This window comes from Puma concolor, chromosome E1 (genome assembly GCF_028749965.1).
Source record: "Puma concolor isolate L17-30 chromosome E1, mPumCon1.1.hap2, whole genome shotgun sequence".
NCBI classification, from domain to species: domain Eukaryota; kingdom Metazoa; phylum Chordata; class Mammalia; order Carnivora; family Felidae; genus Puma; species Puma concolor.
The window spans coordinates 18,391,536-18,407,791 of NC_141680.1; the positions used below are offsets into that span (position 1 = coordinate 18,391,536).

General features: G+C 54.7%; 1 protein-coding gene across 4 annotated transcripts in view; it reads left to right on the forward strand.

Annotated features, from left to right (window-relative positions):
• Positions 1 to 7,393: 7,393 nt before the first annotated feature.
• SEZ6 (seizure related 6 homolog) overlaps positions 7,394 to 16,256 on the forward strand; it is a 45,927-nt gene continuing 37,064 nt past the window's right edge. For all 4 annotated transcript variants that reach the window (XM_086686476.1, XM_086686477.1, XM_086686479.1 and 1 more), the window contains exon 1: positions 7,394 to 7,630. In XM_086686476.1, coding sequence (XP_086542602.1) covers positions 7,576 to 7,630 — 55 coding nt within the window. In that variant the 5' untranslated portion in view covers positions 7,394 to 7,575. The remainder of the gene's footprint in view (positions 7,631 to 16,256) is intronic.

Here is a 16,256-nt window from a genome sequence, read left to right on the forward strand (position 1 = left end):
TAGAGATAAACATGCCGCAGGACAGTGAGTTGAGACTCTATCTCCCCTCCCTGGTCTGGGAGCTCCTTGAGAGCTCTGCCTGTCCATATTCCCCTCAGGTCCTGGCACAAAAAATGTTCCCTCATTCAGTAAACAGTGAGTAAGCAGGTGATGAACAAATTGGGTAGGTGGCTGGGTAGGATGAGGGAATACACAGACAGATGAATGGATGGACACACGGGCAGGTTGGGAGCCCTGAGCTTTGGAGCTTTGGAGCCCTACACCCGTGCCTGCTTCTCTAGCTGCATCCCACCACATACTTCTCTGTGATCCAGCCACAGTAATCATCTCTTTAGTCCTGCCAACTCCAGGACTTTGCACATGCTGTTCCCTCTGCATGGAATGTACTTCCTTTGCCTCTTCAAGTAACACCCACTCATCCTGTGGCTTTCCACTCAATCACCACCTCCTCAAGGTGCTCTTCCCTGACCGGGTCAACCCCCAGTGTAGGCCTCCATAGCCCCGTGAACCTCCCCTGAGCACCTGATATGTCACAGTTTATATTTAGTCAGGTGGTTCTGCGTAAGGTCTCTCATTCTAGACTGTGAGCTCCGAGCCCGCAGGGCCAGTGACTGTTTTCACTCACCTTTGTGTCCCCAGCACTTAGGACAGTGGATACTTAATAAATATTTGTCTAATGAATAAGTTAATAAGTGACCAGCCCGGCCCTCGCCTATTCCAAGCAGCCTACTCTCTCCGGACTGCATCAGGGGAGAGAATCTAGGTACAGGCCCCCTGCAGGTGAACTCAGGACAGAGCCCACAGATTCAGGGAGCCTGAGGTCCCTCCCACACCTGCCCCTGCAAAGGCCCACCAGCACCTGTGCCTTTCTGCTCTGCCTTGTTAGTATATCTTGGTTTCACCATGAACTACCTGCAAATCACTAAGCCTCTTAGGGCCTCAGTGTCCTCATCTGTACAATGGGGACAATAACGTACCTGCCTCATAGGACCTACCCCAACTCCATGCCCAGTGACAGTAAATAATAAATGGTGCTAGTATTCTTATTCTTAGAGGTCAGGAATAGCCCATCGGATTCAGGGGCCAACTGAGAATATACTAATGTTTTATGACTCTGCTTTAAATGCATGTGACAGTCCTTCTTTATTTATTTTTAAGATTTTATTTGTTGGTCATCTCTACACTCAACGTGGGGCTTGAGCTTATCACTCCGAGATCAAGAGTCACATGCCCTACCACCCGAGCCAGCCAGGTGCCCCTACGTGGGCAATCTAATTCCAAAGCTTCATGCCTGGGTTTGCTCAAAGGGAAAACTCAATTATCATCTCACATTATTCAAAGCAACCCCCCAGTCTTGTCTCAGTCATGAAAAGGGTATGGAGTATTCTTTTGCCCCCAGCCATGGCTTGACCCAGAGTGAGTGCTGTTTGGGACAGGGGTGTGAGGTCAGTCTGGCTGGGATACTTGTTCATGTTTCCCCCACCCTCATTCTGCCCGAGTTCTCAGAAGTGGATGGAGTTGGCCAGGGTTCCGTAAGGGAGAGGGGCTCTCCCTGACAGAAGGAGGACCGCCTTCTGGTCAATGGCACCTCCTCCTTGTTTGTCCTAGGCATAAATACTCTCACATCTACTGACCAAGGTTCCAGGGTAGACCACCCAGGCAAGAAGTCACTTGGGCATCCTAACTGGTTCCATATAGGAAAGAACCAAGACCCCTTTGGGGACACCTGGGAAGCTTTGCTCTTCGCACCCCCATCGTCCAGCTCACTGTAGCTTTCTGAGGCCCAGCTGCCAGGGGCAGCCTCAAGATACACAAAAGGCTTTCTCCCCCTTTCTCAGGGGCTCACCTTACTGGTGACCCACTCCCTCATCACATGGCCGTCATCCTCGTACCAGGCCCCCAGTCCCAGAGCCACACCACCATTAACCCAATGTCTCTGGACAGATGTATTTTATGTAAGTTCAAGCACTAGAAATATTGAGTTCAGGGAATTTTATTTCTAGAGCCCTCTATATTTCTCTGGGATTATCACCTGTCTTTGTTCCCTCCCTCTCCGAGTTATTATCTTTGGACCCTTTCCAAGCCAAACCATCTTGATTGCTCGGGGAGAAGACTGCCAGCACCCTCCCCTGGTAACTCTGGGTCTGGTGAGAGTGACCTCGAGGGACCCTTTCTTCTTCCTTCAGTATAACTCTGCAGGTGGCCACAGTGCCCAGGCAGCCTTGGCCTTTGGGAGCTGGCTTCACCAAGGGACTCTCCAAAGTGCCAAGGAACATTGCGGTGGGTGGCGCAAGTGGAGGCCTCATTCTCCCCAAGTTAGGGAGGGCTAGGCTCAGGGTGAGCCTCAGGGTACAGAGGGGAGGGAGAAGGCCAGATGTTCTCTTTTCTACACCGTGCCAACCTCGCCTGACACCAAATTAATAGCATTCAAATGAGATGCAAAACATTATGCAAATCTAGAGGAGAAGGCTGCTCTCACCGGGCCTTTGGGCTGTTGGAGGGCCAACACCTTGAGCCCTTTCCTGCAAGACCCCACGGGCTCCCTTCAACTTCAACCCTCATACGGTCAGCAGCAGCTGGTGTGGAGTTTCCAGTGAGACTTGAGTGACCCTCTCAAGGTCCTCTGATCCTTGTGCCTACCCTGGTCTCACCTCCCAAGCACTCCGGGCCTCTTCTGTTCTGAAATGGTGCAGAGGCAGCTCCGGAACTTGGCATAACCTCCCTCTGGATGCCAGGATTCTGGATCCCCACTCATTAGCAGTATATGCAAAATAGATGCAGGGGTTTTTTGCATCTATTTAATTGTCCATTAAAATGGCCCCACGCCCATCACCTCTGCACAGGCCCAGGCTTCCAAATTGCCAACCCCTGCTGCCTGCAAGCACCATGTGGTTCCTGCGCCTGGTAATTGCCGTGGTGTTTGTTGAGCTGTATTTGCATTTGATTGTCATTTAACTTTCCATCTTTCTCCTTCAATCAAACTCGGGATTGGGCTTTTGCAATTGATTATTCATTTTATTTTCAGCCCCTTGGTGGGTTTTCAAAGAGTTTCCTTTATTAGTGCCACAAACTTGAACCTTGGGACTTCTCCGGTCACACAGAGGGGGAGGGCTTCCTCCCACCCATCGCAGGGCTCCTCCGTGAAAATAACCTAGCCAACATTGTGGATTTTAAGTCCTATTCCCAGTCTCTCTGTCCCAGCACCTGCCTCATTTCTGCCCAGCCAGTGGCATTAAACATTTATGGAGCTGTGGAGGATCAAAGGCCTTGGCTGGGGGTGGGCAGGCTGGAGGCCTTGGTTTAGAGATGGAAAGCAGCTCGCATCAAACCACTTTATGCTGCTGTCTCCATCCACCCTGGGCTCTTGCTACCAGCTGGTGTGGTCCTGCTCCTGGAGTGGGAGGAAATGCCCAGGAACCAGGACTCCCCATTTACCAGGGTAGGATTCTCCTTCTATCCCTAAATTCAAAGAATTGACTTTGGATACTCCTTGAAGCCTGGCCAGAGCATGGTATCCCACAATGTTCAAGATCCTGCCAGGTCTGGGAGCCCCCTCCGAGGAGTGGGTGGAGGCGAGCAGGCAGATCTGTGCCCCTGGGAATCTCTGCAGCCTCTTGCCCCTGTTTCTCTGAAGCCCCCAAACCCCCTTGGCTCCACAGAAGACGTTCCTCTGCCTTGAAAGCTATCTTGGAGGAGACTAATTTTCTTCTCCTCTCACTCAGAAAGCAAGTGTCATCCATTTGAAGGGAGAGACTTCAGAATAAGTCACCAGTGTGCCTGTGATCCTGCAAATTGATGGGCTGTGTGGAAGTGGGGAAGTGAAGCTGGCTTCTCCGGGGATGTGGGCTGGATGTCTGGCACTGTCTGGGCAGAGGCTGCAAAGGTCCTTGGGATTAGAGAGCCCCTCTTCCCTCTCTCTGGTCCTCAGTCCTAACATAGCCATTGTAACTCAGACCCCACCCTCCAGCCTTCTGAATCAGCAGTGAGCCCCTCTCAGTTACTACCACTTGCTATAGTGCTTGAAAACCCACCTTAATAATTCTAGACTCCCTTGTTCGGGTGCAGATACCTTTGTGATGGGGTAAACCCTTCAGTATAGCCACCAAGGATGTCCTGCAGCTCAGGTGACCACAAAGCCTGGCCTCAGGCCTGCTCCCACCCTTCCTCTCACACCTCTGCAAGGATGTACTGCTCTCCCAGAACCAGTCTTCTCACTGACCCCAAACTATCTTGCATTTTCTACCACAATGCCTCTACCTAAGCCACTCCCTCAACTTTGGCTGTCCTCCCTCTTCCTCTCCACTGACTGAAACCTAAAACTTATTTAAGACTTGTTTTCACCATCAACTGATGAATGGATAAAGAAATGTGGTTTATATACACAATGGAATACTACTTGGCAATGAGAAAGAATGAAACATGGCCTTTTGTAGCAACGTGGATGGAACTGGAGAGTGTGATGCTAAGTGAAATAAGTCAAGCAGAGAAAGACAGATACCATATGTTTTCACTCTTATGTGGATCCTGAGCAGAAGACCATGGGAGAGGGGGAGGGGGGAAAAGAGAGAGGGAGGGAGGCAGACCATAAGAGACTCTTAAAAACTGAGAATAAACTGAGGGTTGATGGGGGGTGGGAGAGAGGGGAAAGTGGGTGATGGGCATTGAGGAGGGCACTTGGGATGAGCACTGGGTGTTGTATGAAAACCAATTCGAAATTTCATATTAAAAAATAATCATAATAAATAAACATTAAAAATTTTTTTAAAAAGACTTGTTTTCAGTCCACCTGCCCACTGCCTGAAGCTTGCCATGACCTCCCCTCCCCCAAAAGGAGCACTTGTCCCCTTCTTCACCATCTCACAGCTCATTTGGCACCAATGACCTGCCTTGGCCTGTAGACACTCCCCCCCGCCACCCCCACCCCTGCAGCATCATTTATTCACAAACATCGATTGAGCAACTACTGTGTTCTAGGAGCTGAGCTTGGTTGAGAATGGAGGAGACAGATATGTTCTGTGCCTTCAAAGAGCTGACAACTAATGGGGAAAACAGACAATTAAGCGATTACATAGACTAGGGTCATCTGAGTGCAAAGGGCCAGGTGGAGGGCACAGAGAGTGAGAGAAATGAGACAAGTGAAGGGAGCCCTGCAAGTCTCCAAGCTGCCACTTTCAAACATGTGTATGACTTAAGTACACTATAAGCCTGCAGCATAGAGCTGCAGAATATCCCTTAGGGCATCTTATGGTCCTCAATTTGTGGGTGATGCTGAGCTCTGGGAAAAATGAGTCCCTTGGAGGGCATAGACAGGATGCTCGATAAAAACTCCACTGCTTCCCAGTCTGGCCCAGCCTCCACCTCAACCTAACTGGGAACCCATTGCACAGAGGCCACGTTGACCATCTTTAGGAGGGAGAGACAACCCTGGAGCATTATTCTTCCCATCATGCAGTACATACCCATCCTCTGAGCTCAGGGCAGAGTGCTGCATTCTGGGACTTCAGTAGTGTTCATTGGACCCCCCTCCTGAATGCCTACCTTAGTTTAGGAAATAGGGAAGGAGACACAGCAAGTTCCTGGGTGGCTCCACTTACCCTCCTTCTTCTGAGTAGTGCCCAGCCCAGCTGCCAGGAGGTAAGCCTACCACCAGTTTCCAAAACCCCATGAATCATCTGTCATACAAGGTTCATCCCTGGGATTCACCCCCCTTTTCCCAAGCTGCTAAGTCCAGAGAGGCCCAGAAATCAAGGAGGAGGTCAGGAATACCTTTAAAGAGAAAAGGAGGGCTCTCATGCCATTTGCCAGTATATCCCCAAACTTCCTGTGGCCACAGAACCTTCCACCTCCCTCCTCTGCTGACAACCCCTTTTCTCTCCCCTTTCCTGGCTTCCTCTACTTACCTCTGATCCTTTTGTCAACTCCTCCCTTCTGCCAATCTTCTGCTACTGCCCTCTTTTTTCTCAGCTTTTTGAAAGGACGATCCAGCAGTCCTCTCCCAGTGACTCCCTCAGATAATTCCACACACCGTCTGCCTGCTGCCTGGGATTCTTTACGATGGCTCAAGGCAACTCCCCGGAGCCCACAGGAAGAGGATCTGGAGAGAATCTGATGAGCTGAGCTGGAAGACTGTGGAGGTAGTAAGGATCAAAAGACTCTCTGAGGAATGAGACTAATGGTAGAAGGCTTGCTGCCTGCTTCTAGGACAAAGTCAGGAAGGGCACTGGTGAAAGCTTTGGGGAAAATCCAAGTTCATGTGAAGAGAACTAATCCAAAAGCTCTCCTTCTCCCTGGGGGTCACAGGGAGTTCAGCCCCCCTCTTCCTCTACAAGGAATATCATCAGTCACTGGGTCATGTCCCATTGTGTCCATTGAGGCTCCTCAAGTGAAGCTATCCATGGAGCCAGAAACCCATAGGCCTAAACATCAGTCTTAGGGATGACACAGCTATGACTGCCCTTTTTGCTGCCCTATGACTCATTGGAGCTCCTCAGCCCAAGCAGAGCCATGGAAGTTTATTTTTCCATGTCCTTGAATGGTACAACCTTCCTGGCTACTCCCCTGAGCCTCCTTCAAGTCTCTGTCTAAAATAGCCCTATGGAAACGCCCCCACCCCCTATGCCTGTCTTATTTTCTCCACCAGTTCCAGGAACCTGGGTGGGGACAGGCATGAAGGGTCTGCTCACTGGCCATGACTTTGATTTCTCTGGTCCTGTGGATGGTGGGGTAGGTGGGAAGTGGCCAAGGCAGGGTCCTGGAGACCCCGCGCTGCAAGGGGACGCAGGGTACTACCTTCAGCTGCCCACAGGTTGGCCCAAGTTGCCTCCTGCCAAGTGAAAAATGTCTTCCCAGGACGCGAGTACCACTGGCTTTTAACTATAATATCAGGATAATTAAGCTTTTCTGTGAGCACAGTTTGCTGCTGATGCAGCTGCCTGGAGCCCTGGCATTTATTGAGCGCAAAGTAATAATTTATTGTCCTTTGTACGCTCAAAAGCCATCTTCATTATCAGCCCAAGACGGAGCTGCTACAAGGGCACACGGGTCTCACCAGCTGCCTCACTCGAGGATGTCTTCCTAGGTCACCCTTGGCGCCCTCAGGTACCAGGATGGGGTGGAGTGAGGTGGAGAGGGGGTTGCTCTCTCATAGAGAATCAGGTGGGAACCCCACCTCCTTGGCAGGCTGCTAATAGGGGAGAGGGTGGCAGGCTTGTCTGGGCGTGGGCAGCGCGGAAGGGAGGGGGCCGTGTGCCCACATTAGCAGGGTAGTTCTTCCCCAGAGCTGGCGGCGGCGCGGGAGCCTGTGCTCCCGCCGCCGGGTCCTCTGCGCCTTTGCTTGAGACTTTACGGTAAACCGCTCCTCCCGCGCCCCCGCCCCCAGCCCCGCGCGGCGATCCCCGGCGCCGACGCCAGGCGCTGGCCGTGGTGCTGATTCTGTCAGGCGCTGGCGGCGGCGGCGGCGGCGGCCCCGCTCCTTCTACCCGGCAAGACCCCGCTCTGTCCCCTGCGCCTACGCCCCGCCGAGCCCCCAGCTTCCCCACCGTAGCTCCGACCCGGGGCGCGGCCGCAACCAGCACCATGCCCTCAGTAGCCCTGCTGCTCCTTCCCTCGCTGCTGGCGCTCCTGGCTCACGGTAAGGGACCCCGGCGTCCGGTGGCAGGACAGGGGCGGGGGCGGGTTCCCGAGGGTGGGAAGAGAGGACCGTACCGCCGCCCAGCTCCGCGCATCTGGCTGCCCAGCGCAAGCACCGCGCTCCGCCGGCTGCGCTGGCCCCCGCGCCGGCCGAGCCGGGCGGGGCACGGGCTCCACCGGCGGGAAGCTGCCGCGGCTCCCGCCATTCGCGCCCGGCCAAGACCTCGCCTTTAATCATCTCCCCGGATCTAATGGGATTTCTCTGCTGCAATTCATCACGCCACCCCCTTCCCGCACACACTCACGCGCTCACCCGCCCGCTACCTCGCCGCTCTCCAGGCGTCTAGCAGCGCCGGGGCGCGTGCAGGAAGGGGGAGAGGGCAAGGGGCGGTGAGTCCCGTTGGTCCTGCCGGCCGCCCGCGGTCCCGCCTTCCCTGCTGCCCGCCAAACTTCGCTCGACTTTGCTGCCCGTTCCGGGGCACCTTACGTCCTCACTGCGGAGGGACGGAGCCGGATGGCGGCCGGACCCCGGGTTGGGACGTCGTTCACCTCCCTCCACCTTGGTGCTGCCGCGCTGGAGTCGGAATCTAGAGTACAATTCCAGGGAGAAACTCGGGGGGTCCGGGGCCCCATATTCGGCTACTCGCTCTGACCTGGGCTGCAGCAGCTGAGGTCCCGGGCTAGAGACTCTGCCCTCCTCGAAGTCCTTTCTTGCACTCTCCCCTTGCACACTCCCAGAGGTCTTCCTCCCAGGCCTGCGGTCCTGCTTAGCCCCCGCCCACCCCATGGCCGCAGACTCGTCGCGGGAGGACCAGCACCCCACCCTGCTGCCCCCGGTCCTCCTCCGCTCGCAGTCCGGTCCCCAACTTCATTGGTCCCGGGTGGGAAGGTTGGCCGTGGAGTGAGCAGCAAGGGAGTGTTGGGGAGAGGATGAGGGCTCTGTGCCTAGGGGAAGGAAGGTTTTCAAGTGCCGAGGAGACCTGCCACCCGGCTTAAACAAACATTCATCAAAGCTACCGACGTCCAGGTCTTTCTTCCACTGCAGCCGGTTGGCTGGTGGGGTCGCCAGGACCTTGCTTGGAGTTGGGACCCACCGTCCCTCAAAGTATATGGTTCGTAGCCTCTGATATGGAGTGGGGAGAAGGTGGCAGGTTTTAACCTCGTTGCCTCTTTCCAGACCACGTCGGAGGTCAGGGCAGCCGAGCCGGGACCAGGCTGGGCCCCTGGACGCCAGTTTTCTGCTCTCTGCGTCCCCAGCGACGCGGAAGCTGCTCTCTGAGACTCTGGCTTGGGTCACACGGGGTCTGGCGTCCTTGCCCCGCCCCCTGGCTGCCCACGCCTGGCCCTCCCTTGGCGCCGGGAACTAAGAACCTAGTGTTCATGTTGGGGGGGGGGGCGGGGGGAGGAGGAGGGAGTCCTGAAAACCCCACCCTGCCAGGGGCAGTGAGAGGAGGGGAGAAGCCTGCATCCTGGCCCGGCCATCCGAGGATGTCCTGGGAGTTGGGAACCTGTCTTGGTTGGGGTCTGGACACATCTCGCTCTGGACATCTCCCCTGGGGCTTAGTGCCTTTGTCTGAAGCCTGGTGTGTGGGTGTGTGGGTCTGAGTGTGAACGTGTGAATCAGGGCCCGGGGTGTCTGGAATGGCGGGTCCATGAATGTCTGCACCTCAGGAGGTCTGGACGTTGGGTGAGGGTTCAGCAGTGAGTGGGTGTGAGGAGTGTGTGAGGCCGCTAGTGCGTGGTGCTGCCTCTGCCAGAGAGCTCCCTGCAGGGCTGGAGTGAGACTGCGGGTCTCCAGGAGGATGGCTGGTGTGGCTGAGAGTTGGGGGATCCCACTGAGGGTATGGGTGCAAGTGTTGGGAGGAATCTGTCCACTCTGTGGCCGCAAGTCTGTGTGCCCCTGGCCAGGGTCCCTTCCTGACCCACCTGGACCTCTCCAATGCCCGTGGGGCCATCTGCCCAAGGAGTATGTGGGGTAAGAGTCACCTGCTGGGGAAGACTTTATTTTCGCTCTCCCAGGAAGGAGGGGGAACAGCCCTGCAGGGCCAGGCCTGAGGAAAGAGGACCCGAAACAGGGCAAGCCCTGTCGTGTCCCTCCATCTCAATGGGGCTTCGAGGTTCTGGTTGTTGGGCACTGAGTTGTCTCATTGAGAAGCAGTGTATTCGGCCATCTCAGAGTTCCTGGGGGGATGGGGGGGGGGGCTCTAGCCATAAGAAGGCAGACCTGGAGCAGTAAAGGCCTCGGGCTGTGAGACTTCGCAAGCCAGGTGGCAGCAGGTTGCGGCAGCACCAAACCTTGTGGCCTGGAGACTGACCCCCCAGGGCGTTGCTCACACAGAGGTTGAGGGACACAGCTCTAGTCAGGCCCTGAGAGATGCAGCTGGGAACAGCCCAGGAGCAGCCAAAGGCCCTGGAGGTCAGAGGCTGAGGAAGTGGGGTGCAGGGAAGGGTGAGATCTTGATGGGCCTGGCTCAACCCCTATCCCCCCAACCCCCACAGCTGCGGGGTTGGGGGCAGGTACAGCGAGAGTGGCCTCTGGCTTGAGGGGCGCTGTGGGCCACTGTGGTCTTCCTGACCAAAGGTGGGTGCCCCAGCGATCCCGATACTGTGGGGGAGGAAGGCAGTTCGGGAGGGATGGCTTGTGCCTGGGCCTGCTGTGTCAGTTTAATGATTTTTAATGAGCAATTACCTTTAGTCATTCTCCTAATTTCTGAATATCAATAAAGTTAATTAAACTCTGCGTGTGTGAATGTGGCCTGGGGAGATTGCAAAGGTGGAAATGGCACAGACTGGGGGTAGGGTTGGGTCTCCAGGGACAGAGGCTGCCTCCCTGGCTGTGTGACCTTGGACCCAATGTTTCCCATCTCTAAACTCTGATGGAGTGTGTGGTAGGAAGAGGGAGGGGACCGATTCTCTCTCTGCCAAGAACTAGGGGATGGTGTCTGGGAGGCAAGGTTTGGAGGAGGAAGCAGGGAAGGAGGAGGGCTTGGCCTCCAGGAGCCCCAGTCTTGAAAGGGTTAACAAACAGGGCTGCCTTAACCTAAAATGTAATTGCTGCTTCCTGCAGACTCTGTGGTAGGCGCAGGATTCTAACTGTACCTTCCAGAGTCTGGGGGCTGCAGCGATGCCCAAGCCAGGCCCTGCTCCCTGCCCCCCAAGCCTGGCACTTCGGGGTCAGGAAGTGGCTGCTGGGGATAAGGCCCCATGGGAGGCAGTCTAGATTTCACTCAGAGCCCCAGAGGTAGAATGGTAGACAAGAGGCTCCCCTAGGCTTCCGAGGAGACTAGAGGACCCGGAGATTGCCATGGACTGGAGGGGAAGTCTGGGTTGGCTTCTTGCCCCTCATGGGTCTAAGCTCATCAGGCTTGGCAGGCTTGGCGGCGGTCCCAGCCTCCTCAGCAGGGTGGCAGCTTAAAATGCCTTGGGGACAATAATGGGGAGTGAGGCGACACAGGGGCAGGGCTTAATTAGAAACTGGGCTTAATTAGAGCTTTTGCACCCCTCCCACCCTGGCTGCCTGAATGGTGGGAGGAATTCAGAAAGTCTTCTTCGTTAGTCCCTCCCTCTACCCAGACACAGTGTCCAAGCCCTCCAGCCTGCCCCCACCCTCCTTGTCCCCATCCCTCCTAGCCCATTCTGGCCCCGTTTGCTGGCTGGTCTCAGCTCGGGGATGTTGCGCCCCCGCCTGGGCAGAAGTGTCAGAGCCGGGTACCCGCCCCCCCCAAACAAGAAAGAAGATGTGAAAAAGGGCCTGTAGGTAGGGGTTACTTTAGTGAAGGAACCTCTCAGCCCCGATGGTTAAGAGCCCAGGCCCCCTGTGTGGCCTCAGGCATGCCTCTGAGTCTCCACTCTCTGGAGCATTCAATGTAAAGTTGCACCAAACTGATGGTTGCAAAGCCTGGGAGCATATCCGGGCCTCCAAGGGCTTGCCAAGTCATGGAGATTTCTGGGTCCCCAGCCTACTGGCCTGCTCTCAGGGAGAAAGAGCCAAGATCTATAACTAAGAGACTGGGGAGTAGGGAGAGACAATGCTGCTAGCCATGGTCGGCTCTCAGGGAGGTAGGGGAAAGGCGCTAGGAGGTCTTCAAGGCCCCTTCCAGACTCATTCCAGCAGGAAGCACCAGGTCCAGGAAGTCCACTCACCCAGCCAGACCAATCAATTCCCCCAAACTATCCATGTTCTCAACAGCTGCTGGGCTCTTCCCATTCCTTCTGCCTGAAATTCTTTTCTCCTCCTGGGCCACTCTGACTCACTCCATCTCATGCTTTGGGTCTTGCCTTAGTTAGCACCTCATACAATTCTTCGGGACTTAGTATTTACGGAGCATCTACGATGATATGGTTTCTCAGGGGAAGCCTCACCTGAACTCCAGCCTGGGCCTGGGGACTCTTTTGGCCTCCCACCATCCCATGGTTTCCCTCACCAAGGTACCCATCTTGTTGGGTCACGAGTGCCTGGCTGCTTGATGTCTCTCTCCGGGAGCAAGACCGAACTCAGAAAGGAAGCAACCGAGTCTGTTTTGCTCAGCCCCACTATCTTGGGGCGATTCCAGAATTCCTATTTGGAAGAAACTTAGGGTCAGAAAGGAGAGGTGGGTGCTTGGCAGCTGAGACTGCTTTGCGTAGCAAGCACACTATTTTTACATAGATTGTATGTTAGGATTTTTTCCTTTTCCTAACAGTTGGCCAATTACCCCAACTGTAAATTATAGCCTTTACTGAGTTTTTTCCTTCCACAAATTATGCTGTCACGTCGTCAGCCTGAGGTGGCTTGGGGGTGGGATGCTGATGGCCATTCTGAGCGGGCTAAAGCCTCTCTCCAGCCACCCCTTCATGCCACCGCTGCTTGTGTCCCCGGTGGCACAGTGCCTAGCACATGACAGACATGAAATACATGTTGAATAAATTCATGAGAGTTGCACAGTAGACAGGGAGAGAGTGAAGCCCAGAGCCCAGTCTTCTTGACTCCCTCCCTCAGCACCTACCCACCTCCTCTGCCGGCTGACAGGGGTGCCCCGTATGAAATTAAGGACTGAAGTAAGGGAGGGGTCACCACATGTCATCTGGCTTCTCACCATAGCGTCTCAGCCATCTCAGCTTCAGACATCCTCACGAAGCTCAGAGGGGCCAACAGGAAACCTTGGGAGCAGCTCCGAGCCCAGCGTGTCCTTGAATGGAAAAGTGGGGGCCTTGGAGTCACCCAAGACCACAATAATTCATATCCACGAAGATTTCACATCTCCTGAAAGAACGATCCCTGGAGTACATCCACCCACAATTCATTCGTTCATTTCATAATTATGTATTGAGGTGGGAGGCCTGGCCCAGAACCTTCAGACCCAGCCTTTCACATACTTTTTCTATTTAATGCGAGAGACTAGTTATTCCCACTTTACAGATGGGAAAACTGAGTTTCAGAGAGGTTAAATCAGTGACCCTGGACTTCACAGCCAATAAATAGCAGGGCTACTCCAAAGTGCCTACCTATTTTGCAAAACCTGGGTGTAGCCAGCATTGTGTCCGCTCCCCCAGCCTGAGGCCAAGCTTTAGTACAGGCCCATGGGAACCAGGAGACTATCGCTGTCACCACCATCATCATGACAACAACAACAATAATAATAGCAACAACAATAACAGCAAACATTTCTTAGGCACATTTCTTAGTACAGGCCAGGCACTGTACTAAGTGCTTTATATACCTTAGCTCATTTAGTCCTCATACCATCTCTAGATAGAAGCTACTATCTGCATGTTATAGGCCAAGTTCAAGTCCATGTTGTCAGACCCACAAATGGCCCCTAACTTTCTCCTTGCACATTTCTGATAATGACGGTAGCTTATCTTCTTGATGTCTACCCTCAGTCCTTGCTGCTGTAGATTAGGGACGTTTTATCTTGCTCAGTTCTTAGTGGCAAGGAATAAAAGATTCTGACACTTGGGAGACCAGGATAGAGCCTGAGACTGGGAGTCAAGTGAGTCTTGAAGTCTTGGCCCAGAGGTCAGTGACCTTGAGTGACTCATTCTTCCACCCTTTGGGGGCCTTCGTGGATGAGAAGACGTGTGGTTCCTGTCTTGGCCTCTGGGCTGCCCCTCCCTACCCCATCGGCCCCTGCCAAGGCCCAGCACAACCCCCTCCCAGGTCCAGCCCCCACCCACCCACCCCAGCCCCAGGACAGAAAAGCCCAAACTTGCTTGAAGCTCAGCTCCTAGACAGAGCTGGGTGCCAGCTTCCCTCCACCTGCCCACCTGCCACCCAGCTGCCAGCCCTGGGAGGGGAGATCGATGCTGCAGCCGCCAGCAGTGTTGTTGGCCATTGATTGTTGAGATTTCTCGGCGGGCTCTGAAGCAAACAAACCTGCCGCTTCTCCAACAACAATCCGGGTTTCCAGCTGCAGAGTCTGCAGCCTTGCTGGCAGGCAGACTGGCGGGAAGGGGAGGGGGTGGGAGGTCCTGGCTGAGCCCCGCAGGGACAAGGGACTCTGCCAGGAGATGAGAAGAAACTGAGTGGTCATGGGAAATGGAGCAATGGAGAGACTGGGTGAAAATGCTAGGTGATCCTAGACCCCGTGCGTAACTTGTTTGGGCCAACCTCTCCATTTTTGCTCAGACATTTTTCCATTCCCCGAATGCCATCCTGTGTCCCTCTGCTTGTTTCAGTTCTCCCACCCCCTCTTTTCCCGATCATCCAGTCCAGAGTGCTCTCTGTCCTCTAAACACGAAATACCTCCCATTAGGAACTTAGCTTGACATCCAGCCATCCACTCTCCACTCAACAACCCTCTATTCAGCCCCTATCAGGTGCTTTGATAGGTAGGAACCCAGTTTGGAGGGGGAGTTGCCTTCTTTTTTTTTTTTTTAATTTTTTTTTTCAACGTTTATTTATTTTTGGGACAGAGAGAGACAGAGCATGAACGGGGGAGGGGCAGAGAGAGAGGGAGACACAGAATCGGAAACAGGCTCCAGGCTCTGAGCCATCAGCCCACAGCCTGACGCGGGGCTCGAACCCACGGACCGCGAGATCGTGACCTGGCTGAAGTCGGACGCTTAACCGACTGCGCCACCCAGGCGCCCCAAGGGAGTTGCCTTCTTAATAAGCCCAGTTATGGCTGCCTCCCCAGTTAGACCTGGACCGTCTGATTTTAATTAAATGAGATACAAATAAGATGCCAAGCAGCACCTATGTGATCCAACTACCTGCCTTTGAAAGCGCAGGAGATTCCTAGCCAGGGACTGCTCTGGGTCAGTTTCTCTTCTGAGACAAGAAGGTTTGCACCTTTTGGTCTTTGAGGGCCCAGTAAGCCTCTGGGACCCTTGGGCCTGGCCATCAGGGTGCTCTCCAGCACAACTCTTCCCATCTTTGCTGGGTCTGGGTGTCCTCTAGCCCCCAAGCATGGCAGCTGCAGGCAACAAGTCGTATATGTGCTGCAGAATGCAAGCGGTGGGTCTCTCCCCTCCCCCAGTGCATTCCCCGGGTCCCAGCCAGAATCCTGACACCCTGGCATCAACCTCAGCCTCTCCCTTGGTCCCCCACTCCTCCCCTCCCCACAGGCTCCTCTCTCCACCCTCAGGATCCTCCTTCCAGCTGGTCATTGGGCTGGAAGGACAGAACTGGAGAGCCCCTGTGAAAAGTGCCTGAACCACTGAGCACCCCCTCCACACAGATGCTCATTTGCATGCTGTTTTACACCACCACCCCCCTTTGCATGCTTGCTCCTTATTAAAGGCATAGAAGCAGACCCTGCCTCTCTCCACTCCTAGACCAGATCCCTCCACCCCACCCCCCATAGCTTCTCCCTCCTTCACTCCCAGCACAGCAGCTGAGCACCAGCTCCTTTGTCCCCCCAAGCAGCCACCTGCTGAGCGTCTGGCCTGGGTCCCATCAGCCAGCAGGTGCCTAGGGAGTCCCAGAGCCTGGGAGGGGGGCTATCTGGCAGTGTGGAGAGCCAACTTGTGCCTGAGGGAGGAGGGGGCATCCCCTGAGGAAGAACATGATCAGAAGAGTGCTCGTCAGGGAGCCAGGACCCCCAGGATTTAAATCCAGTACTGGCTCTTGCTGGCTTGTACAAGTTGTGTCTCTTTCTTCTGCCTCAGTTTCCTCCGGGATTCATGGTGGCTGGCCCACCCCTCTCACTGAACAGCATCGAGATCAAAGGGCATCAGAGAGAAGGTGGTGATGGAAGAGACCAAAAGCCCCGCCTGAGTTAGGGGTGAGCTGGTGGTCCTTCCTCCAATAGCCAGAGGTGTCCAGCACCGGGAGGGGCTGGTTTTCAGATTGTCAGTGGAGGAGCCCAGTGCTGGACTGTTGAGGCAGGGATGGGGAGCGAGAACCAGCTGGTGCTCCAGGTCTAACCGGGAAGGTGAGACTAGCAGGTGCAGAGGGATGAAGGTTGGAGTCAGGGTGCTCCTAAGAGCCTCACCCTTGCTTGCTGCTCTGATGGACACTGCCTGAGACATCATTTACATCTAGCAAGGGGATGTGTTAGTGATTTGAAACATCTGGTCCAGCAGCTGGCAAGCCCCTTCCTGTCATGAGGCCCTAATTTCTGGCTAGTTAGAGGAAATGGGGGAAAGAGAGTCACCTTCTTTTGAGGACAGAAGAGCCTCTGGCATCTCCAGGCAAAGGGGTG